Source organism: Physeter macrocephalus, chromosome 19 (genome assembly GCF_002837175.3).
Source record: "Physeter macrocephalus isolate SW-GA chromosome 19, ASM283717v5, whole genome shotgun sequence".
Lineage (NCBI taxonomy): Eukaryota > Metazoa > Chordata > Mammalia > Artiodactyla > Physeteridae > Physeter > Physeter macrocephalus.
The window spans coordinates 22,979,110-23,003,572 of record NC_041232.1 but is presented as its reverse complement, the minus strand read 5'-3'; the positions used below and the strand labels follow the sequence as shown (position 1 = coordinate 23,003,572).

The following is a 24,463-nucleotide window of genomic DNA, read 5'->3' as shown; positions in this document are numbered from 1 at the left end:
GATGTGGATGTCTTTGGGGGTCATTATTCAGCTGACCACACTGGTTCTTAGTTGAAAGAAATATAGGGGATGTGATAGAGGAAAAAAAAAAAAAGCAGTAATGCATATTTTTTTCTACCTGCCCCACAGCCCTCAGTTCCGCCGTATGACACCCACCTATCCAACGGCAGGAGGAAACCTCCCCTGCCTGGGGCTGACTGCAACAACCCCTTCTTTCTTCGTAACAACTGAGGGATAAATTGTATCACGTGCTCGGCCTGGCCCACACATTAAGTACCATCACAGCAAGCATATTGGTGTAGTCAGAATCTGGACTGCAGAACATACGTTGGCCCAACAGCAAGTGCCCTGCCGTTCACGGTCAAGACGTGGTGTGGTGAGACAATGTGGGGCAGATGAGTTCTTAAATGTCTTTTGATAACCCCAAAACACTGAGCTAAGTTTAGCAGATAAGTATAGATATGTATAGACTTCAGTATTTTTCCATGTCTAATCAATGCCCCACCATCTCACCATCATCACCATCACCACCATCGTCACCATCATCACCATCACCATCATCATCACCACCATCTCGCCATCACCACCATCACCACCATCGTCATCATCACCACCATCATCACCACCACCATCATCATCATCACCATCATCACCATCATCACCATCATCATCATCATCACCACCATCATCATCAACACCATAATAATCACCATCGTTATCACCACCGTCATCAACATCACTACCACCATCATCATAATCACCATCATCACCATCGCCACCATAATAATCACCATCATCATAATCACATAATAATCACCACCATCACCATCACCACCATCATCATCAGCATCACCATCACCATCATCATCATCACCATCACCATCATCATCATCACCACCACCATCATCATAATCACTATCATCACCATCACCACCATAATAATCACCATCATCACTACCATCACCACCATCATCATCATCATCATCATCACCATAATAATCACCATCGTTATCACCACCATCATCAACATCACCACCACCATCATCATAATCACTATCATCACCACCATAATAATCATCATCATCATAATTACCATAATAATCACCACCATCACCATCACCACCATCATCATCAGCATCACCATCATCATCATCACCATCATCATCACCATCATCATCACCATCACCATCATCACCATCATCAACATCACCACCACCATCATCATAATCACCATCATCACCATCATCACCATCATCATCACCATAATAATCATCACCATCACCACCATCACTACCATCATCATCATCACCATCACCACCATCACCACCATCATCAACATCACCACCATAACCATCACCATCACCTTCACCACCATCATTATCGTTATTATCATCACCACCTTTGTCATCATCATAAAAATCATCTTTTTTAAAGGTCAGATAGTTAGTGTTACTTTATTCTGTAAAACCTTTACTAAGAAAAGTGGACTTATCAGATGTGGAGGGAAGAGAATATACCTTCTATACTGAGATTAAGGCCTAACGGAGGCCCCTCATGGGCAAGGCTGATTATTCAAGTTGTTCTGCAGGTGAAAGGCTATGAACCCCAACCTCATGCCTCTTGCCATGAGCTGTCACTATAGAGAGAAGGGGCAGTGAACTGATTCACACGAGCACTGCACGGGCCAGCCCTGCTTGGAAACCATGGATGTCAAAAGTTAGGAGGATTCTCCAGAAACCTTTATCCCTTTCACAGCTTGGTGGCAACAAAGGATGAAACGTCCAGTCTCTAAGTTTCCTTGAAGACATTGCAAACCATTTGTGCCAAACCTGGTCTGAAGACATATTTGTTTGGTCTACATGGGGTTTTAAGAACTTCTGAATTCGTTTTCAATGTTTAGTAATCAGGAGCTTTGAATTTTTAAAAGCGGATTGATGGATTTTCCTTTTAAAAGAATCAGAAGATCTGCCAATATTGCATTTCTTTCCAGAACCTCCTCCGGTTGCCGACAGTGTCTACCACTGCTGTTTTCCTTCAGCTGGCTGCGCCCCTCACTGTGTAACCTGGTTGGCCTTTGTAGTGTTTGAAATTGGAGTTCTCTTTCCCAGTCCTATATCCTTATATGTGTCAAAGATAAAGAGACCTTACAAGCACGCTAAAATTACCTGATCTCACCTGGCTTTAATCTCTTCTTAAGAGAAACTTCTCCCCCTCCCTTTCCCTGTTTGTAGCTTAAGATGACTGTTCATGCCTTCGGCTATTCTCTTTGCTGCTGGAAAATTCAGTTGTCATGTCTCATATCACTTTCGTCATGCAGCAATCTTTGCAAATTAGCTTTCTGGCAGACAGAGCCCCACCTATTTAGATCTGCCCCAAGTTGCTTCTCAACTGCGAGGCGGGACATTTCAAGAATAAATGACAAAGGGGGTGCTGGCTCCTGTGGATCAGATCCAGCGACCTGTGAGCATTTAAACATGATGGGCTAACCTTGTGGTTGTCTTCTCCAGATTAGTATAGTGTGCTGTCAGCGGAATTCCGTCAGTTTCTTACCTAATTCGCCTGACAAGGCTCAGATAGAGGACTGCTAATACAGCAAGACAGATACCTGAATTTAAAAAAAAAACAACAAAACAGCATGAGGAACAGATCATTTTTATAAAGTTAGATTTTTTAAAGGTGGGTTATTGATTAAGGAGATGGGCAGTGAGCATTCTGTTTGTCACATACTGTCCAGAAAAGCAAACATTCCTGTTCCTGGCTTTGTTTCCTGTATCCCAGCAGACCTTCACACAGACACCACAGATACACACAGCAAGAGGTATACACCCTCTCTGTACTATTAGGATGGCGTTCAGCTGCACGTGACCAAAGCCCAAACATAATTACCATTAAAACATTGGGGTTTGTGTATCCCAAACAACAAAAAGATATAGGTAGGTACTCCATGGCTGGTATGATGGCTAACTGATGCAGTGGGGTCTCCTTCTTCTACCTTCCTCCTGTGCCACCTCACCATCACAAGATGGCAGCTGCACCTCCAGGCATCACATCAGTGTTTCAGGAAAAAAAGAGAAAGGAGGGTGGGTGAAAAGCATATGCCCTCTGACACTCCACCTCTCTATCAGGGGAAAATCTTGTTTCCTGGAAGCTCCACAAAATAGATTTCTGCTTATATCTTATTGGCCAGAAATATACACATAACCTAGCTCCCCAGTCAGTTATATTTTTGTTGGTGGGGGGGGGGGTAGGTATTTTCAACTTGAACAAATCAGGCTCTGTTGGTAAAGAGGGAGGGGAGAATGGATTTTGAGTAGATCCAACATTGGTCACACAGTTATCGAATCACTCCCTTATGGAATACTGATCTACTGAGAACCTAGAACATATAGGGTCTATAAAGTCTGAGTAAAAGAAACAGTCGAAAGGAAAGAAATGAAAGAAAGGAGGGACAGAGGAAGGGAAGGGGGGAGGAAGGAAATGAGAAGAAAGGGAAGGAATATTTCCTGTCCTCAAAACATTTACTCTCTGCGAAGAGAAACGGATATGAAAATGGGTAATTAATCAAGAATCGCATCTATCTCTTGGTGTGGTGGTCAGCCCTCTGAGTACAGTGTGCGGGTGGTGCACTGAACAATTCTAGGGGCATCATTCACACAGTCAGTGTGGTATATCTTTCACTTGGGCAGTGCACGACCTGCACGGCTGTATGAGGGAGTCCTTGCCCTGGTGATGATGATTCAATGAGGTCATTTGTGCTGAGGTAGTTGTGATTACTGACTGTGTTATAGTTGAGACACCTGAAGCTTAAGGAGATTAAATATTAGATCACATAACTGGTAACATAGGATTCTATTCTGAGTGTAATTCGGTCCAAAGTCCATTCGCTCAACCACTACATTTCCCTGCCTATAGCTACTATCTCATTTAGAGAATGCTCACAAAGACCAAATAAACTTCCATGCTGTAAAATCTCTCCGGGAGTGACCTGAACTGTGAAGGTTAATAGGTGGGTGTTTGAAGCCTTCAATAAAATAATGTGAGGGACTTCTCTCTCCTCACTTGAAACTGATAACAAACACAGCTGCTTATATGAGGAAAACAAACTTCTTGATGAAATTCTCCTTCCCAGCAGCTTTGTGAGACTGAAGCAAGTCACCCATCACGTTCCAAACCATAAAGCCAACATTGACTTAAAGTTTATCTTTAATTATATTTAAATCATGAAGCTTAAGTGAATGTGTTGACATTTATACCGAGAAATTCATTGACATTCTATTAACTCAACCAGCAAATTAATTCTTCAGCCTCAGACCTGGGGCACGTGGCGGACTGAAGCACAAGTGCATATTGATCATGGGGTGTCGTGTGGCTTGTTCGTGTGGGAGTGGACCAGGTAAGCCTAAAGACACAGAATCCTCGCTTTCCTAGGAGCAGTTAACTGGATACATATTTTAATTGGTTTTTTAGTGCGAAAGCATAAAACAACTGAGCCTCTCGGTGCTTTCATTTGTCGCATCAGATGGGAGTTGAGGAAACCGTTGGGAGAGCTAGGATGATCATCTCTATCAGTTAATAATCCTGTTTGCATTTTCACATGAACGGAGAACCTTTGTTTCCACTCCAGCAATTCAATTGCGTGCATAAAGTGATCACAGCTAGATAAAGAAAATTCGTCTTGGCTTGTCATTTCTTTCACGATCAGGCTGACGGTGTTAGATTTTTGTGCTTAAGATTTTACATTCAATTTAGCTGTCCGAGGTGCACGTTTGGGGAATCCTACCTTGCTTTCCTGACGGAGACAGTTCTTTGGCCATCACTTGTGAGCTACGGCGCTTCCCCTAAGACGAGGTACTAAAAACCCTTGTCAAAACACAAAGAATTTCATTCCAGACTGCCTTCCTTTGACCCGTCTGCTGACATAGCCTGCTGAGATAGAGTTTCCTCTTAGTGTGTTCTTCTTAAAATATAAATACATAAAAGTGGAGGGATTAGAGGAAACCTTTTTTGAAGTTGTGAAATACTAATTTTTAAAAAAATTTTTATTAAACTATAGTTGATTTACAATATGGTATTAGTTTCAGGTGGACAGCAAAGCGATTCAGTTATACATATATATAATATATGTATTATATACATATTCTTTTTCATTTTCTTTTCCATTATAGGTTATTACAAGGTATTGGATATAGTTCCCTGTACTATACAGTAAATCGCAGAGGAAATATTTGTCATTAAAAATTATCAAGAGCAAAGACTAAGGGGCAACGCCGTGCCGTGTACAACTGTCAATCAGAGTTACAGGGGTGAAGGAGCCTGCATGCAGAGCTGGTGTTGCAAAGATAGACCCTCTTGCTAATACCCAAAGAGGAGAGGTTGAGATATTCAGAGCTAATTGCACATAATTAGCTGGCTCCCCTTCCTTGCCAATTCCACTCTATTCTGATTTTGTGTGTTCTGCCCAAGGCGCATCTAGGGTTTCATCGGAGATGCTGAGCGGAAAGAGTTGATGGCATTCCTGTTACCCGTTTCTGCAGACGCGATGTGAGCTCCAGCCGTCCGCAGCCCTGGCAGGGAAGCTAATGTGTCTGTGCCATACAAATCGGATTTTTTAAATAATTTTTTAAAACAACTCCCGATGAAAAGAAATACATAAAATAAAATATCTCTCCATCTCCAAGTGAATATGTTTAAGAAAATGTCATGATATGGAGAGGAAAGAGTTGACTATATTTTTCTTTCTATTTTTGTCTGCAGCAAAAGTTTCAACTCACGTGTGGAAAACACTTCCTGATGGGGATGGGAGGGTGTGGGGGGCGCTTCCAGGATCACTCCAAGAACATTTCACTTTTAAGTAGGATTTTGCCTTTCTTTCCTGTTTCTGAGCGGAAACCTTTCGTGGTTTCTGACTCTCCATCCCTCCCACTTCATTCCTGTGTCTCTTTTACTCTGAGTGCTGGAAACCCTCTTTCACTGAGGATAATACATACTCTTTAAAAAAATCATTTAAAGTCCATCTATGTCATATACACACTATTGTATATAAAATACCTAACTAATAAGGACCTACTGTATAGCATAGGGAACTCTACTCAATACTCTGTGATAACCTATATGGGAAAAGAATCTAAAAAAGAGTGGATACGTGTATTTGTATAACTGATTCGCTCTGCTGTACACCTGAAACTAACACAACGTTGTATCAAAATTGTATCAATGTAACAAATCGACTATACTCTAAAAAAAAAAAATCCATCTATGTCAAATAGAGGTTGAAATGTCATAATAAAAGTAGTTACAAATGAGTTTGATTAGGAACTTGCCATTTATAAATGAAGCTTAAGACAGAGAAGATCAGGTTATTTCACCTTAAATAAACAAGTTACAATTAGAATTATGGCCTTATTCTCAGATAAGGACTGAAACCAGGATTGATTGGGTGGGAGAGGTAATCTTTCAGAAGGAAAAACAAAAAACCCTCTTTCAGATTTGATCAATTTTGAGAAAGCAATTTAGGTCTTCATCAACTTTTATCAAAGGCTTATCTCGTGCTTTTGTTAGCCATGTCATATGTTTTTGAAGTTCTTAAATTGTCACCATCCTTCTTGATTTTCCCTAATCTCAAACACTAACATGTCTGCCATGTCCCAGTGTGTCAATCATTTCATGTGTGAATCAAGTAATGCAAGCAATTCTATCCAAGATTCCATTGGTGGATTTTATTAAATATGACATCTTTGAAAAGATTAAAAATATCCCTTTGCAGTAGATTTGCATGGTGTTTGCATGTGATTGCATTCTATATACAAATAGCAATCAACAATGACATTTAGTTAATTTTTTTCACTTCAATCAGTTTTTTTCTATTTTTTTAATGGAAGTATAGTTGACAGCAAAGTGATTCAGTTATACATATATGTACATTCTTTTTCAGATTCTTTTCCCTTAGGGTTTACCACAGGACATTGAATAGAGCTCCCTGTGCTATACAGTAAGACCTTGTCATTTAGCCATTCTCTGTATAATAGTTGGCATAACAATGACGTTTCTGATGGACATTTAGGATGCAGATGCTAAGTGAGGAGAGATCATTGAATAAGGTCTATGTTTCTGTCAATGGCGCATCACAGAGTCCTTGTCCAGATACAAGGAGCCCCTCTATTTCTTCAGGTATCTTCCCTGCTTTCAGTTTCTTCATTTACCCTTCCTTGCTGCAGGGAAGGCTGGTCTATAAGCTTTAGTGTCTTTGTGTTTATCAGGAGCAGTGAATACCTTTGTGGTGTGTCTGTTTTCTTGCAAATCTGCAGTAGAAGGTGGTACCCAGTGGAGACAGTCATTGGGCAGGAAGACAGTGGCTCTACCAACAGGAGCTTAAAATTTAAAATCAAGACAGAAGCTCAGGGCTTCCCTGGTGGCGCAGTGGTTGAGAGTCCGCCTGCCAATGCAGGGGACACGGGTTCGTACCCCGGTCCGGAAAGACAGAAGCTCATATACGTACACCATGAGCATCAGTCCTGCAAATTCCTACCACCCACCCAAGCTCAAGTGTGTCTCTCCTACAACCTCATTTCTTTTGAATCTCTACTGGGTATTCTCTGGTCCACCTCTGATCCTTTCTCAACACTGTAGCCATCGTGGTGTTTTCAAACCGTTCACCCTTTTGATGGACTTCCCATTCAGACTGTGGGACTCTAGGGCTGCTTTGGCAGGTGGCAACGTCCTGGTGTACGCCAGGATGCCCTGACTACTAAACTTCATTTGTGTTTCTAGACAAGGACAAACCCATACATGGTTTGACTGCTTGACCCCTATAGGGTCCCCTCCGTCAGACCCCAGCAGTGGGCCCATCCAGGAAGGAGCCATAGGCTGAAATGCAGACTCTGCAAGCCACCTTTGTCATCAGAACAAGGAAGGCAAAAGCCATACTGCATAGTGGGAGGAATCCAGGTGAGGGATCAGGAATTTCTTGGCCCAGAAGGTGGTGGCCACATTTCCAGGGGAGACCCCACCTCTTCTTGGATTGACTTCCCTGTGGGAGCCTTTCCTGACCCCCACCCATTGGTGGACTGATCTGGAAAACTCTCTTTCCGCATTCCCACCGCAAACCCACCCAGCATGCCCTGGTCAGGAACCTTCACTGGGTGGTCAGATGGAGGGTAGCTGTGGTCGCGAGTTTCAAGGGAGCCTATCCCACGCCCCCTACGCTGTGGAATGAGCAAAGTAATCACTGCCTGCTCCTCTCCCCCCATCCGGAGGCCTCAGCAAGAATACCTCCTCTTGCTCCATCCATTCCCCCACCTTCATCCCCATTGATCCTACACTTACACTTTTACATGGAGGATCGTGGTGTTCAAAACAGGGTGTGCAGTTGGGAGAAAAGAAAGGAAATGACCACTTCTGAACCCCACCTGGTTCAGAGAAGCACTCCCTAAGGACAGGTAAATCAGACTAAAGATCCTAGACACGCAGCAGGTCTGTGCTTCTCTTTAGAGAGTGTTGGGTGTGGTTCAGCATAATAATAATTGTCATAATAATTGGGGTTTGCTTTCAGCACCTCTAGGGCAGGGCCCAGGATGACAGACGGTTCCACACAATGAAGAATGTCCCTTACTCTGTTTCAAATGCTAATGTTCTGCAGACATTTTTGTAGGACTCATAACCCATCTGAAAGAATGTCACTTTTTGTTTCCATTTTTTTCTCCCATTACAGTGATCTATAATTTGGCTTGACCTATCGTTCCTAGTTCAATTAAGACCCTTCTGTACTTTTTTTAAAAAATTGAGGTATAGTCGATTTACAATGTTGCGTTAATTTCTGCTGTACAACAAAGTGAGTCAGTTATATACGTATATATGTATACATATATATGTATACATATATATCGTTCTTTTTTAATATTCTCTTCCATTATGGTTTATCATAAGATTTTGAATAGAGTTCCCTGTGTCATTCTATACTTTTTCTTATCTTATACAGTAAGTCTGGTCTGTGAATGCTTATCCCAGGTGCAGTTTTTATTCCAGGGCTTCTGCCTGCACCCGTGCTCTTTCATTTCCTATTTTTCTTACTCAGAACAGTCTCAGATCAACTCTTAAACCCAAATTTATTTTTCATCAGTGGGAATAAATATTTGCCCATCTCCTAATCTCTTCCAGTGATGATTTTTTTCCAAGCCTTTACATATTGAAATCAATGTTAGTTTATTATTTTGTTAAAGTCTTAATAATTTCCCATTTCTCATGATAAAGAGCAGAGATTTGCAAACTTTTCCCGTAAGGGGTGAGATGTGTGCCATATGCTTTCTAGCCTGCATATTCTTTTCTTTTTAACAGTAAGGAAGACTTTATTCAGTGGGGGAATACTACAATGGGGTTTTAGCCTGCATATTCTTATTTATTTTCTGACAGTGTTTAAAAATGTCAAAGGTGTTTTGTTTTTTTTTTTTGCGGTACGCGGGCCTCTCACTGCCGCGGCCCCCCGCAGCGGCGGAGCACAGGCTCCGGACGCGCAGGTCCAGCGGCCACGGCTCACGGGCCCAGCCGCTCCGCGGCATGCAGGACCCTCCCAGACCGGGGCACGAACCCGTGCGCCCTGCACCGGCAGGCGGACTCTCAACCACTGCGCCACCAGGGAAGCCCATCAAAGGTGTTTTTAGCCTAAGATCTGTGCATGGACAAGCTATGGCTGGAATTGACTGACCAGCCATAGTTTGCTGACTCTGGAAACAAAAGATGCTCTGAATGTGGCTACAAGGACTGTCCCCCCCCCACCCACCCTGCATCTCATGCCTCAATTCCAAGCCCTCTGGGTGTTCCATCCACACCAGTTTCTTTTGTTTTCTTCAACCCACCCTGCTCCCCCAAGCACAGGGCATTTGTATGTGCAGTTCCTTCTGCCTGGAACCCATCCTGTATAGAGATCACAGCCCAAGCCCTGCTGCCCCAGGGAACGTGTCCGGGTCTCCCTGACTACACCAGCGTCCTCTAACATAGCTTGTATCTCGCCAGCTACCTCTGATTCTCACCTTTTCTTACAGTGGCCAATTTACGCTTTTTGAAGTGACAACTTATTGCGTGACCATCTTCCCCACTAGACTGTACGCTTGAGAAGAGCAAGGATCTTCAGCCATCTACTCTTTGGGGGTTTGGAAGGAACCCTGAGTTATGGCATTTGCCAATTTCCGTGGTGTAAATATTCCCCCCAGAACCCTCCTACACTGTTGGTGGGAATGTAAATTGGTGCAGCCACTATGGAGAACAGTATGGAGGTTCCTTTAAAAAGTAAAAATAGAGCTGCCATAGGACCCAGCAATCCCACTCCTGGGCCTATATCTGGAGAAAAACATCGTCTGAAAGGACACAAGCATCCCAATGTTCATTGCAGCATTGTTTACAATAGCCAAGACAGGGAAGCAACCTAAATGTCCATCGCCAGAAGAATGGGTAAAGAAGATGTGGTTCATACATACAATGGAATATTACTCAGCCATAAAACAGAACAAAATAATGCCATTTGCAACGACATGAATGGACCTAGAGATTGTCATACTGAGTGAAATTAAGTCAGATAGAGAAAGACAAATATCATATGATATCACGTATATGTGGCATCTTAAAAAAAGGATACAAGTGAACTTATCTACAAAATAGAAATACAGTTACAGATGTAGAAAACAAACCTATGGTTACTGGGGGTAATGGGGGGAGGGATAAATTGGGAGATTGGGATTGACATGCACACCTACTATTTATAAAATAAATAACTAATAAGGACCAACTGTATAGCACAGGGAACTCTACTCTGTACTCTGAAGTGGCCTATATGGGAAAAGAATCTGAAAAAGAGTTGATACATGTATATGTATAACTGATTCGCTTTGCTGTACAGCAGAAACTAACACAGCATCGTCAATCCACTCTACTCCAATAAAAATTTTTTTAAAAAAGAAAAAAATATTCTCCCGCTAGTCAATGTCAAGTTACCAAAATGGTGTCACTGCGTGTGGAGATAGAAAGAGATGCTCAGACTCAGCTTGGTCTGGGCGACCTCTGGATCTCCATCTTTTTAAGCTCACTTTGGATCTGCATCTCTACCACCCAGAGGGGTGTCCAGTAAATAAGAAGAACTACAGAAATATCATTTGAATGAATGAATGAATGAAGTAGATATTGGGACAGCAAAGCAGTGAGGCACCGAATAAAAGAAGGACTGCAGCATGATTTCTTTCAAGCTGCAGCCTTTCCATTTTTCTTCTCTAGAATAACTCTGGTTGCCAGACCTCAGCGTATTATAAGGCAGAAACAAGAGGACGTGAGAAGACAAATTTATGGGGACAGAGATCTCATTGTAAAGTACATGTGTTAAAGGGATTGAGTATATTTTACTTCATAATGAAAAGTTTTTATTCTGAATATGCTAATGAAAAAGCTAGAAAAAAGATGTCAGTAGTGGAAAATTTTACTCCTGTGATAATGTCTAAGAAGAAACAATTTGAGTAACATCCTTCTTTTAATCTTGAAAAGGAGATGTGAAGGGAAGGAAAAGGAGGACCACGGCTCCTGCATTTGGGAGACATCTGGTTGCCCGTGTCTCGGGCTGATCCAGATTTCCAAGATGCCACTGCAGACAAATACTGGCTTTTGGTCAGGGGGATTTCTCCGAGTGGAGCTAGGACAGCTTAGTACCTTGAATAATGGCCCCTCCGCCCCTTCACGCATTCCTCATTTCTCTTTCAGTGCCAGAATCTTTCACGTAGCATTTGTCAGTTGCCCCTGGTGTGCTCCTTACTTGAAAAATTCCTTCAGTTTCCCAAGAAGCAGACCCTGAGACAAGAACGTGTGTGCAAGTGATTTATGAAGGAAGAGTTCCCGAGAAACCAATAAGAGAGCAGAGAGAGGAAAAGAAGAGAAGAACCCGAGCACTAGTGCCATTTCGGAAGTTACGTTCAGGGTGGCTTCAGCCTGATCCCACGGGGAGACTCTGGAGCACGCACAGTGCCCCCAGCTGACCCAACTGGAGGCCAGGGAGCTGGGCTTGCCGGCTGCATCATCAGACTCTGGCCAAGGGCCACCTCCCAGGGCAGGAGACACTGAGGCACGTGCAGCTCTTTGCACTTGTGGGCAAGATGGCTCCAGAAACTCAAGAAGAGCCATCCAAGGAAAGTCACAGGTAGATATCATGAAAAACAAAAGCACTAAGATGTGGAGAAAAGGGAACCCTCCTACAGGGTTGGTGGGAATGTAAACTAGTGCAGCCACTGTGGAGAACAATAGGGAAGTTCCTTTAAAAACTAAAAATAGAGCTACCGTAGGATCCAGCAATCCCACTCCTGGGTATATAGTTGAAAAAAATAAAAACACTAATTCGAAAAGATACATGTACCCCAGTGTTCATGGCGGCATTATTTACAACATGGAAACAACCTTAGTGTCCATCAACCAGTGAATAGATAAAGGAGATGTGATGTGTGTGTATACGTACACACACACACACAAAATGGAAGAGCACTCAGTCATAAAAGAGAACAAAATTTTGCCATTTGCAGCAGCATATGGATGGACCTAGAAGGTGTTCTACTAAGTGAAGTAAGTCAGACAGAGGAAGACAAATACTGTATGATATCACTTATATGTGAAATGTAAAAATTACAACAAGCTAGTGAATATAATTTTAAAAAGGAGCAGAATCACAGATATAGAGAAGAAACTAGTGGTTACCACTGAGGCGGGGGGCGCGGGCAATATAGGGCTGGGCGCCAGGGAGGTACAAACTATTGGCTCAAGGATGTATTGTACAACACGGGGAATATAGTCAATACTTTGTAATAACTGTAGATGGAAAGTCACCTTTAAAAATTGTATAAAGACTGAAAAACCTAAAATTATAGAAAGAAAAAGCACTTAGAAGCCAGGGGTAGGGCGTGTGGAAATGATGAAGGGATACGAGGAGATTTGAGGGGAGCCCTGACACTGTCCACCATAACTTGCTCCCCAATCATAAATGGCTCTCATTCATATGACCTCTAGAAAGTGTGCTGAAGTTTTGGGAAGAAATCTCCAACTGTTTCCTAAGGACTGTGATCTGAAGGTCATTCAGAGATAGATTCTCCCTCTCTCCGGCTTTACTTTTGTTTCCAGAAATTTTACCCGTTTATCTTTTAGAGAGCCACCTGGAAAAACCTAAGCTGGAAATGGAATTTCACTCTCTTCTTCCCCCACCCGCCCCAGGAGCTTACCTGCGACACTCACACTTGCGGTGGGAGCCAGTTGCCCACGTGGGTGGTGGCAGAATGCGGTCTGACCATTGGTATGCTTTTGTAAGGACCTACCATAATATGTTGGTTTTCTAAACTGGAGAAAAATACAGTTAACTTCAAGATGCATTGTAGCTCTTAACTGTTCTAGTGCTAGCAGGTCTGTGTCTGCTTGGTTTCTCATCTCGCCAAATGAATGGTAGGCTTCCGTATCTAAAGCTCTCACTTCCACATCTCTGCTTTGATTTATCAGCACATCACGGAACTTGAAGAGGTGTCAGGAGACCATCAAGACGTGCTCATCTCAAAGCATCTTGTCACAGAAATGTCCCAGCTTTGCTTGTGCAGAATTCACTCAAAGCATCCACTTTGGGGGTCTTGAAGAAGCCCTGTGTAATGTGCTGACCTGTGTTTCTACTGGGGGGTGAGAAGTTGCTTTAATGATCCTCATCACTAATAAGCATATGCCTGTCCTCGCACTGGAAAAAGAGGTGGGGGGCTTGGAACCCAGTGATCAGGAGTGGGCATCCTGTGACCAGATCGCCTGGCTCCTGCATGCAGTAGCTGGGTGACCCTGGACAAATATTTTCCCCTTCTTGAGCCTAGGTTTCTAGTCTACAAACCGCAAGCAGATAACATTTATTGGAATACGTTGAGGGTTGCGTGACGTAAGACATAAAAAGCCCTTAAAACGGTGCTCATCACATTCAAAGTACTCGGTGAAGGTTAGTTGTTCCATCACTCTGGAAAAAGAAGCGTGACCATCCCCAAACAAGGCTTTTCTTCTTGTTTGAAAATGATGCCCTTTCTTGGCCTTGGGATGCGCTGAGGTGGTCCTGCAAAGCCTCACGTTTGGTTTTCTTTCTTGGAGTTTGGAGCCGTGGCCCTGGAGGGTGTGGTCATCGCCTGTGTCTGAGCTGACCCAGAGTCTTGTTCCCTGAAAGGGCATTTTGTTTTCCTTAAATTTGGGGAGGCCTCGGGCTATGTCACCAACCGTGTGTCTTTATTCAAAGGGAGCCCTTCCTAGTGACAAAACCTTAGACTTTTATTAAAGTACAGTTGACTTAGAATATTGTGTGAGTTTCAGGTGTACAGCAGAGTGTTTCAGTATTTTTGTAGATTATACTCCATTGTAGGTTATTACAAGATAATGGGCATATGATTCCCTGTGCTATACAGTAAGTCCTTGTTGCGTATCTAAAAGGCTTAGATTTTGAACCCAGTGTACCAAGGGGCCCACGTAGGGGAACGTTATTGGAAAATGAGAAGAGTTCCTCAGATCGAGGAGATGTCATTCATCTTCTCTGTCAAAGAGAATAAACGACAAAAAGATCCCCGCAAACCGACACATACAGAACCAGTCAGTAGGGATCTGAGGCGCCCATGAGAGCCTGCGTTCCTTCCTCGGCTACCGCTTCTGTTGTCTTCCATACAAAGGACAGCCGCAAGCAAGACAGGGCAGGAAGCTGGCTTCTTAGCTTGCCTGTGCTGGTAGCAGCTACACCAGTGGGAGAAGCTAATCCTGCAGGCAGCTCCACGCCCACAGCGTTCTGAGGCCTGTATGTGATCCAGCCCTGAGCCTCTCCGTGGGTGACTGCACTGTTCTCCAAGCAAACCCTGCCCACACTTAACAGCAGTCCCGCCTTCCAGATGGAGCTCACACATCGAGCGAGCGTTGCCCATCCGTGTTGCTATCTCTTTGGCTCGCCCATGGGTGGTGGACAGCAGGGAGGCAGGGAGGGCGGGGCTGGGCGTAGGGCCACCAGAAGTGGCATCCGAACGCTTTATGCTTATCCAGCCCCCCTGCCCCCCTTGGCTGGAACTCTCTTCTTGTCCCTCCTCACTTTCATACTCAGTGGACGTCGGAAACCCTGAATGTTTCTTCTTCTTGGTTCATCTGTGTCTTCACGATTTTACTGACCATATTTCCCAAATCCACTCTCTTAGGACATTCTATTTCTAATACCATTATACACACAGTACGTCCAAGGGCATGGATAGCCACATAATTAAACCTTTATAAACCTCTAACGCAGTTGTTCATGATCCTGGTTGCATAATGGAATCACCTGGATAAAAGAACAGACAGAAAGATGGAAGCAAGGAAAGGAGGGCGAGACGAGAAAGAGAGAAGGAGAAAGAGAAAGAAAGAAAGGAAGGAAGGAAGGAGGGAGGGAGGGAAGAAAAAGAAAGAAAGGAAGGAAGGAAGGAGGGAGGGAAGAAAGGAAGAAAGAAAGAGAAAGGAAAGGGAAGAAGGAAAGAAAAAAGAGAGAAAGAAAGAACGGGAGAAAGAAAGGAAGAAAGAAAGAAAGGGAGAGAGAAAGAAAGGAAGAAAGGAAGAGAAAGGGAAAGAAAGAAGGAAAGAAAAAAAGAAAGGGAGAGAGAGAGAAAGAGAAAGACAGAAAGAGAAAGAAAGAGAGAAAGAGAAAGAAAGAAGAAAGAGAGAGAGAGAAAGAAGGAAAAAAGAACGAAGGAAGGAAGGAAAGAGGGAAAGAAAGAAAGGAAAATGGAAGGGAAGAAAGAAAAGAAAAGCAGAGAAGAGAAAAAAGAAAAGAAGAGAAAATAAAACAAAACTGGTGCCTTGGTGCCACTCAGGAACAATCAGAAATCTGAATGGTGCCTGGCCATTGGTTTATTTGTAAAATTCCCCAGGGCAATTTTGTTTTGTTTTGTTTTTGACCTGTGGCCTGCGGGATCTTAGTTCCCTGGCCAGGGATCCAACCGTGCCCCCTGCAGTGGAAGTGGGGAGTCTTAAACACTGGACCGCCAGGCAAGTTCCCCCTGCTCAGGCAACGCTGATGCCTAGGTAAAGTGGAGAACCACCGCGTGTAAAATATGCCGACACATTATATAAAAGTCTACTTAATTCTACTCTATTTATCTCCTATAACACAGCAGATACCAGGCACTGTCCTTTGTGCTAGCCACACAGGCTAAGCACGGCTACTCTTTTCAGGATGCTTCAGGCTAAAACGCACACTCCAACTGCAAAGGTACGGTCCTTAGCTTTCCAGTTAAACAGGAAGAAGTGGTAAATATTGCCAAATATGCAAGCGTTCTGGAAGCTCTCAAGTGCTAAATATTTACAAAAAGTTATTAAAATTCAAATTTCCACTGACTCGACAAGACACACATGATGAGCTATTCCAAAGCTAGATCACCATATGCAGAATTTACAGAGGAAATTGTCAGGAACCTCTTGCACACCCTCCTGCATCAGAGATATTGAGAAGCTCGTGCAAGCTAAGGAATCATTCAAGAAAAACATGCAATTTCAAGATACACAACCTTCCTAAAGTTTGCTGTGGTCGCCAGGTTAAGAATTCCCAATTTAGGGTGTTCTCATCAGCACGTCAGATAGAGGAAAGTTAGCTCAAAAAAACTGTTTTCCTTTACATCTTGGCCAGACAGGGGATCTAAGGGAAAAGAGAAAATCAAACTTGATAGGACAACCATGCAAGTTTACTGGAGGAATAAAATTAGATGAAGTAAATAGAGCACTTTAAAAATTATTGCTGATGTTGTTCTTCTCGGTGGGTCTTGCGGAATGGGAAGAAGTTGAGTCTATGGAGAGATGGATAAAGGTATTTCTGATAAAGTGAACTCCATGAGTAAAATGTGGGGAGATGGGGGTACGGAAAGTCCCATGTTCCACTGGAGGCCAGGAGTGTTCAGTTTGCTTGAGGTTAGTGCACCTGGAAGGAAAAAACAGGAGGGAACGGTGTGAAGTGTGGAGTAGGGTCACGTTACTGCGTATGAGGAATTACTGCTCTGAAGGAATTCCCATACACCTCTGTTGTGGAACTGAGTTTCTGAATTCAACTCTTACCAGTTCTACTCTGCAGTTCTCCCTTTCTTTGTGATTAAACATAGAAGGCAAGGCTCAGAACAGCCGAAAGAAGGACTGTCCCATTTCCTGAACAGGAGGGGAATACCGAAAGCTTGCGAATTCCAAATATGAAAACCAGGATGTGTTCTAGCATCACAATCCCAAGTTTCCTGTACTTGTGGAAACCCTCGTTTGAAGTTCCAAAAAGACAACGGCATGTGTCTTAGGAAAAGAAACCTGGAGAGGGGATCAGTCCACTGTGGCTGACACAATTTGTTTCTAATTCTTATCACAACCACTGTTTCTTAAAGAGTTCAACATCTTTCTTTCAGAAGCCAAGAGAGAGTGAGTCTTGTAGGATTTAAAAACCAGGTGCCTCTCTATTTCTGTTCATTTGTACCCTTTCTTTAGATTCCACATGTAAGTGATATCATAGCATATTTGTCTTTCTCTTTCTTACTTCACTTATTATGATAATCTCTAGTTCAATCCATGTTGCTGCCAATGGCATTTCATTGTTTTTCATGGCTGAGTAGTATTCTATCGTATATATACCTATAGATAGATAGATATCACTTTTTTACACATAAATTTATTTATTTATTTATTTATTTATTTATGCCTGTTTTGGGTCTTCGTTGCTGCGCGCGGGCTCTCTCTAGGTGCAGCGAGCGGGGGCCGCTCTTCGTCGTGGTGCGCGGGCTTCTCGTTGCGGTGGCTTCTCTTGTTGGCGGAGCACGGGCTCTAGACGCGCCGGCTTCAGTAGTTGTGGCTCAGGGGCTCTAGAGCGCAGGCTCAGTAGTTGTGGCGCAGGGGCTTAGTTGCTCTGCGGCGTGTAGGATCTTCCCGGACCAGGGCTCGAACCCGTGTCCCCTGCATCGGCAGGCGGATTCTTAACAATTGTAGCTACTCCTGTTCTGTGTGAGAGATCAGTGCTCATGCAGGAATTTAACCTCTGTGACGGGGGCTGTCTCTTTGGGCAGTACTTCTGACCTCCTTTCTCTGTTTCTTGCCCTCCTCCTCCCCTTCTTGTTCCTCCTCCTCTTCTTCTTGTTTCCTTCCTCCCTCCTTCTCTCCTCTTACTCTAGTCACCCCTGATATCTCAGTATCCCACCTCATCCGTTACTTTAAGAAGGAGCCTCCCCGAAATCACCACCATTTATCTCTGAGCTTCTTATTGATACATTTGCATGGGTTTGATGGTGTGATAAAGAAGTCTCAATAGCTTGGTCATATATATATATATAAAAGGCCAAACCTTGTCCTTCTAAATGTCAGAGTCAGTGGTCATTTTGCAATTATGTGTAACTCAAATCTCTAGAGAAGGATCTGATAGGTGGAAGTGGCTTTGGTCACGAAGGGTTAAAAAGTCTCTCTCCTTGCTGCCTCCCAGGTGAATTCTCACCTGTATTTCTTCACTTCTTCCCTCAGGGAGTGGCTGGCACCACCTCTGCCTTTTTTTTTTTTAACCTGTCACTTAGAAGAGCACACATTTTATAAAAGCAGACTATGAAAAAGAAGAAGGGGTAGCCAGTAAATTAAACTAACCAAAATAGCTGCAAAAATCATCGTGATACTCTAACTTGGATTCGTTTCCGGATACGTGTTTATAGAAAACCCAGACTGTCTAAAAACTAATCATGGTCAGAATGACTCCTATATCCAGGTAACATCTGGCTACTTCTCCTCGTTCATCCGTGTGGGTCCTGTGGTCCCTTTCTCCTGTTCATGCCTTGGCTCTGATTCTCTGCAATCCTGTCTCACCCCCACTGGGTAACAAAGCCACATCACCCTCAAAGTCCTTTAAAATTCTGTGCACCCAACTTGAATGGACCGTGGCTTTGGAAAATCCAATATAGGCAGCAAAGAGATTTCTGGGAGTGAGGGAAAGAATCCTATCCTCCATCCTCCTAGAAGGAGCACGGGGAAGAAAGCATTTAGGAAATTCAATCAGCATTTCCCGTAATTATCCACAAACACCCGTCCTGGGGACTCTGAGAAGCTCACAGAAAACAGGGGTTGGGAAGTTTGAGTGATGGTGTCTAAGTCCAGGCCAAGGCTGTGAATCTTGTTAAAGGTTGTTTTTTCTTTGGGGATCGAATTTCTTTTTTTTCTTTCTTTCTTTTTTTATGGAAGTATAGTTGACTTACAATGTTGGGTTAGTTTCAGGTGTACAGCAAAGTGATTCACATATATTCTTTTTCAGATGATTTTCCGTGATAGGTTATTACAAGATATTGAATATAGTTCCCTGTGCTAAACAGTAAATCCATGTTGCTTATCTATCTTATACATAGTAGTGTGTATCTTTTAAATCTCTTTTTTTTTTTTTTTTTTTTTTTTTTGACGGTACGCGGGCCTCTCACTGTTGTGGCCTCTCCCGCTGCGGAGCACAGGCTCCGGACGCGCAGGCGCAGCGGCCACGGCTCACGGGCCCAGCCGCTCCGCGGCACGTGGGATCCTCCTGGACCGGGGCACGAACCCGCGTCCCCCGCATCGGCAGGCGGACTCTCAACCACTGCGCCACCAGGGAAGCCCAGCAGTGTGTATCTTTTAATCCAACCTCCTAATTTATTCCTCCACTCCCATCCCTGCTTTCCCCTTTGGTCAACATAAGTTTGTTTTCTATGTCTGTGGGTCTATTACTGTTTTGTAAACAGGTTCATTTGTATCATTTTTTTAGATTCCGCATATAAGTGATATCATATGATATTTGTCTTTCTCTTTCTGACTTACTTCACTTGGTATGATCATCTCTAGGTCCATCCACGTTGCTGCAAATGGCATTCTTTCACTCTATTTTATGGCTGAGTAGTAGTCCATTGTATACATGTACCACATCTTCTTTATCCATTCATCTGTCAGCGGACACTAGGGATCGCGTTTCTGACAAGCTCTTCGCGGGGACGATGTGAACACACATTGAAATAGTCCACTCTGCCTGGCAAGGGTGCTCACCTCGGTCCTCAAAGTTGTTCTCTCCTTCTCTCCAGTGCGGAGGGCGCCTCCTATGAAGTCATGCAGATCGACGTGGAGATCCAAGAGCCCAGTGACCCGCCAACCACACAGCTTGTTACGTGGCAGGTTGAATATCCAGGAGACATCACATCTGACCTGGGCGTCTCCAAGATCTACGTGAGCCAGAAGGACCTGATTGGCATCATTCCACTGGCCATGGTGAGAATATCCCTGCCCTGGGCTGTTAATACAGACCTCAGGGAAAGGCAAGGTACCACACCGTGACCCAGACACGTTGGGGACACATCAGTGAGCTCAGAACCAGGGTGGGGGGAAACTGAATGATGAAGTTACTGCAAATCGCCGATGCTGAAAAAATGTTTTTCTCAAGAATATCTTTAGAATATTCTTTAGAAAGTAATCAAAATCCAGGAATTACATCTGGGTCTTCCATTATATGAAAAGTATTAATGATTTAATCAGGATGTTTGTATGATACATTGGAGACTGTTCAAGGATCTCAAACACATACACCTGCAGAGACCAAACAGATCAAGTATCTGAGTGAAATGTGGCAGGTGACTTGACAAACAGCTACCCAGTGATAAGGCCCTGCCACGTTTGCCATGAAGGAAAACCAAGCCGGATTCTGAATTCTTAATATCTACTGACTTTTCAAGAGAAGCCGTTAATATAGTTTTAATGCGAAACACCAATTTGTTCCTGGTAGAACTAGTTTTTTTTTTAAATCAAGCCTATCTAAGAAAGAGTTAACTATAATTCATTCACAGGCCATCTATGTATAACTTGTCATCTACCGCTGAACGATTTAGGACTCTAGGTCTGTCCACATGTTTTCTAGGATTTGGGGAACAGAGATGGGCTTTCATCCTTGAAAGGACCCACCCCCTGGTTGCTATGCAACGGAATACATTGCCTGTGGGAAAAGACTGATCACCCAGGTTTCACCTAAGCAAAGCACACTAACGCCCTCTCTAGCCCCGCCTTTCCCCGGGGCCTCTCTGCAAAGGAATAACACATTTTCTTAATGTGAATTTCCCCAGGTCAAATGCCTTGGGATTGTGAGTCTGCGGACGGTAATTTGAGCTTTCGCCTGTTACAAAAGTACTTTTACTGTCGGAAGTGAGGGGTGGGTTGACCTATCCGTTGATAGCCTGCTGTCTCCCCCTCACCATCTATTAGGAACTATTGACAAGTGTTATTATGTGGTTGTGAAAGGACGTCAGGAATCACTCTTTCAATACAAGGTGATGCGGACAGTTGCCTGGTGACAGTAAGTTAGTTATTACGCTGTTCATTAGGAAACGCAATGTTGTTGAGGTCCTTCATTCGATCAGGGCTCTTATTAACGATTTCTTTTATTGTAAAGGCACCGAGCCTCCCCTGGTGCATTATTTCATGTGTGACAGCAGCACTCTTTCGTTTAGGCTATTAGTGGTTCTGTTACTGGGGATGGCGAGACCACTTGTCTCAAAGAAGTAATTATTTGAATTTGCTCCCTTTCAGCACCTCTGGTCTGATGAGCTTTGAGCGGTACTCTGAGCGGCTTCCATTGCTTGTTTCTGCATCGGGCGGTGTGCTTGGTTCCCTCGCTCAGCATTTCTCCCGCCTGGACTGTCCACCTGTTCCAAACCCCCTTGTTCTTCACAACTCACAGTAATCCCCACGCTCACAAAAACCTCTTTCTCTGTCCGCCGCTGGTCTCTGCAACCGTTCTCACCTCACATCAACCTCTCTGGCTATGATACGTGTAATCACAGAAGTGTGTGTAATGGCAGAGCTAGAAAGAATCTCAGCTAAGACCTAGCTGACCCTTTTCTCAGTTAGGAAATGCATTTGGCCGAGAACAAGCCCTCACCATAACCCTTACCGTAGCCCTAACAAACCCCACTCACTCCACTCTACCCAGGCCAATAGTGGCTTTAATACAAGTATGTTTCTTCTTTCACGTAAAAGAACTCCTAAGGTTGGTGGTCTGGGGCTGGTATGGTTCCCCATGCTGTCTGAGATTCAGGCTCCATCTTTATTTCTGCTTCAGCAGTCAAGGATATAGATTCCATCCTCATGGTTACCTCATGATCCAAAATGGCTGCTGGAATGCCAGCCAGCATATCCACATTCTGCTTACCAGAAAAAGTAAGAATGCAAATCAAACTGGGTCAGTTCCTTTTCCCTTGCAAGAAGTCTTCACAAGAATCCAACATAATATTTCTGGGTATATCCAATTAGCCAGAACTTGGTCATATGGACGTACTTAGTTGGAAGGAAGGCTTGTAAATTGATTTTTTAGCATGGCACATTGCTCAGGTTTTGTTACAAGGGAACAAGAGGAGATTAGATATTCTGAGGCAATGAGCAGTATTTGAAACAATCCTCCTCCATTTCCATATGTGGAAACTGAGGCTCAGAGAGGTCCCTCATCCTGGCACCTGAGTGTTTTCCATTCTGTATTCATCTTTATGAGCCTCCTGGGAAGCAAAATAAGACACCTATATCTTAGTCTGCTCTTTCTAACTATGCAACAGTGCTTAATTTCACTGTGGCTCAGTTTCCTCATCTATAAAGTGGGGAGAGGTGATACTTACTCATAAGGTTGATGTAAGGATAAAATGATAATTCAGGAGGGCTTGGAAGAGTGTCGAGTACAGTCAAACATACAATAAATGTTTGCTTTTATTATGATCACTTAGTTACAGGATGCAAAGGGTAAATAATTCCTTGGCAATTATGTTGTAAATTCTTTCAGGGAAGGGAATGATCCTAAGATAAGAAGAGTGCTAGGAACTGTGTAGATGCTCACTGATTTTTTTTATACAATTTTAAAAGGTTACTTTTCATTTACAGTTATTACAAAGAATTGGCTATATCCCGGTGTTGTACAGCACATCCTTGAGCCTGTCTTACACCCAGTATTTTATACCTCCCACTCCCCCTCCCCTATATTGCCTGTCCCCCACCTCTCCCCCCTGGCAAGCACTAGGTTGTTCTCTATATCTGTGAGTCTGCTTCTTTTTTGTTATATTCACTAGTTTGTTGTATTTTTTAGATTCCACATGTAAGTGATTTCATACAGTATTTGTCTTTCTCTGTCTGACTTATTGCATGTAGCATAATGCCCTCCCCATCCATCCATGTTGCTGCAAATGGCAAAATTTTGTTCTTTTTTATGGCTGCGTCATATTCCATCGTGTATATGTACCGCATCTTCTTTATCTCCTCATCTGTTGATGAACATTTAGGTTGTTTCTGTGTCTTGGCTGTTGTAAATAATGCTGCTGGGAACATTGGGGGATGCTCACTGATTCTTGAAGTGAAATGAACAAAGTGCATGAAAACATGTTTGGTCAGATGAGTTTTTACTAATACTATCTGAGCATCTTCCTCTGGAACTAAGAGTAAAGTCTTCAGAGTACCGACCCCCAGTCTTTTGTATTTGGAGTGTTCTGAGTCCCTTTTCCAGAGAAAGCTGCTTCATTTCACCTTCGACTTGACTGGTGAAAGGACTTTTGCCATTTTTAGGGGGGGGTTACCTTCTATAAACAGACCTTTTGCCACTTTATTTCATCTTTACTTTGTTTTTGTTCATTATGCATTCACTGAGAGACTTTGAAAGACATCCGATATCATTGCATCTAGTTATCTACTCATCTGCGTTCCACACTCTTGAAATGTTAGAGAGGCAAAGGGAAGGCCAGCTCACCTGGACCACGAGAAGTCCATGAGGAGAGAATGCTTGGAGTTGAGCTCAGGGTCCCACAGGGGCTTGTGAGCTAGAATGAGGTGAATCTTTAAATGTGATGGGGAGCCACTGGAAGGTTTTCAGCACAGCAGCCGCTGCATCGATGTATCTTTTTAGAAGAGCACCACGTGGAGAACAGGTTTGGGAGGGCACCCCTTTGTTCCTAGCAGCACTCTTCACAATGGCCAAGACCTGGGAGCAACCTAAATGTCCCTGGACAGATGAATGGATAAAGAAGATGTGGTACATATATATACAATGGAATATTACTCAGCCATAAAAAAGAGTGAAATAATGCCATTTGCAGCAACATGGATGCAACTGGAGATGATCATACTAAGTGAAGTCAGTCAGACAGAGAAAGACAAATACCATATGATATCACTTATATATGGAATCTAAAATATGACACAAATGAACTTCTTTACAAAACAGAAACAGAATCACAGACATAGAGAACAGACTGGTGGTTGCCGGGGGCCGGGGGGCAGGGGGTGGGCGGGGGATGGATTGGGAGTTTGGAATTAGCAGATGCAAACTAGTATATATAGAATGGATAAACAACAAGGTGCTACTGTAGAGCACAGGGAACTATATTCAATATCCTGTGATAAACTATCATGGAAAAGAATATTTTTAAAAAGTATATATATATATATATATATA

General features: G+C 43.3%; 1 protein-coding gene across 1 annotated transcript in view; it reads left to right on the top strand.

Moving 5' to 3' along the window:
- Window positions 1-24,463, top strand: part of TMEM132D (transmembrane protein 132D) — a 752,033-nt gene that overhangs the window by 498,877 nt on the left and 228,693 nt on the right. Inside the window, 1 exon segment of the mRNA XM_055080563.1 lies at window positions 20,073-20,256. Within this exon segment, the coding sequence (XP_054936538.1) occupies window positions 20,073-20,256 (184 nt within the window).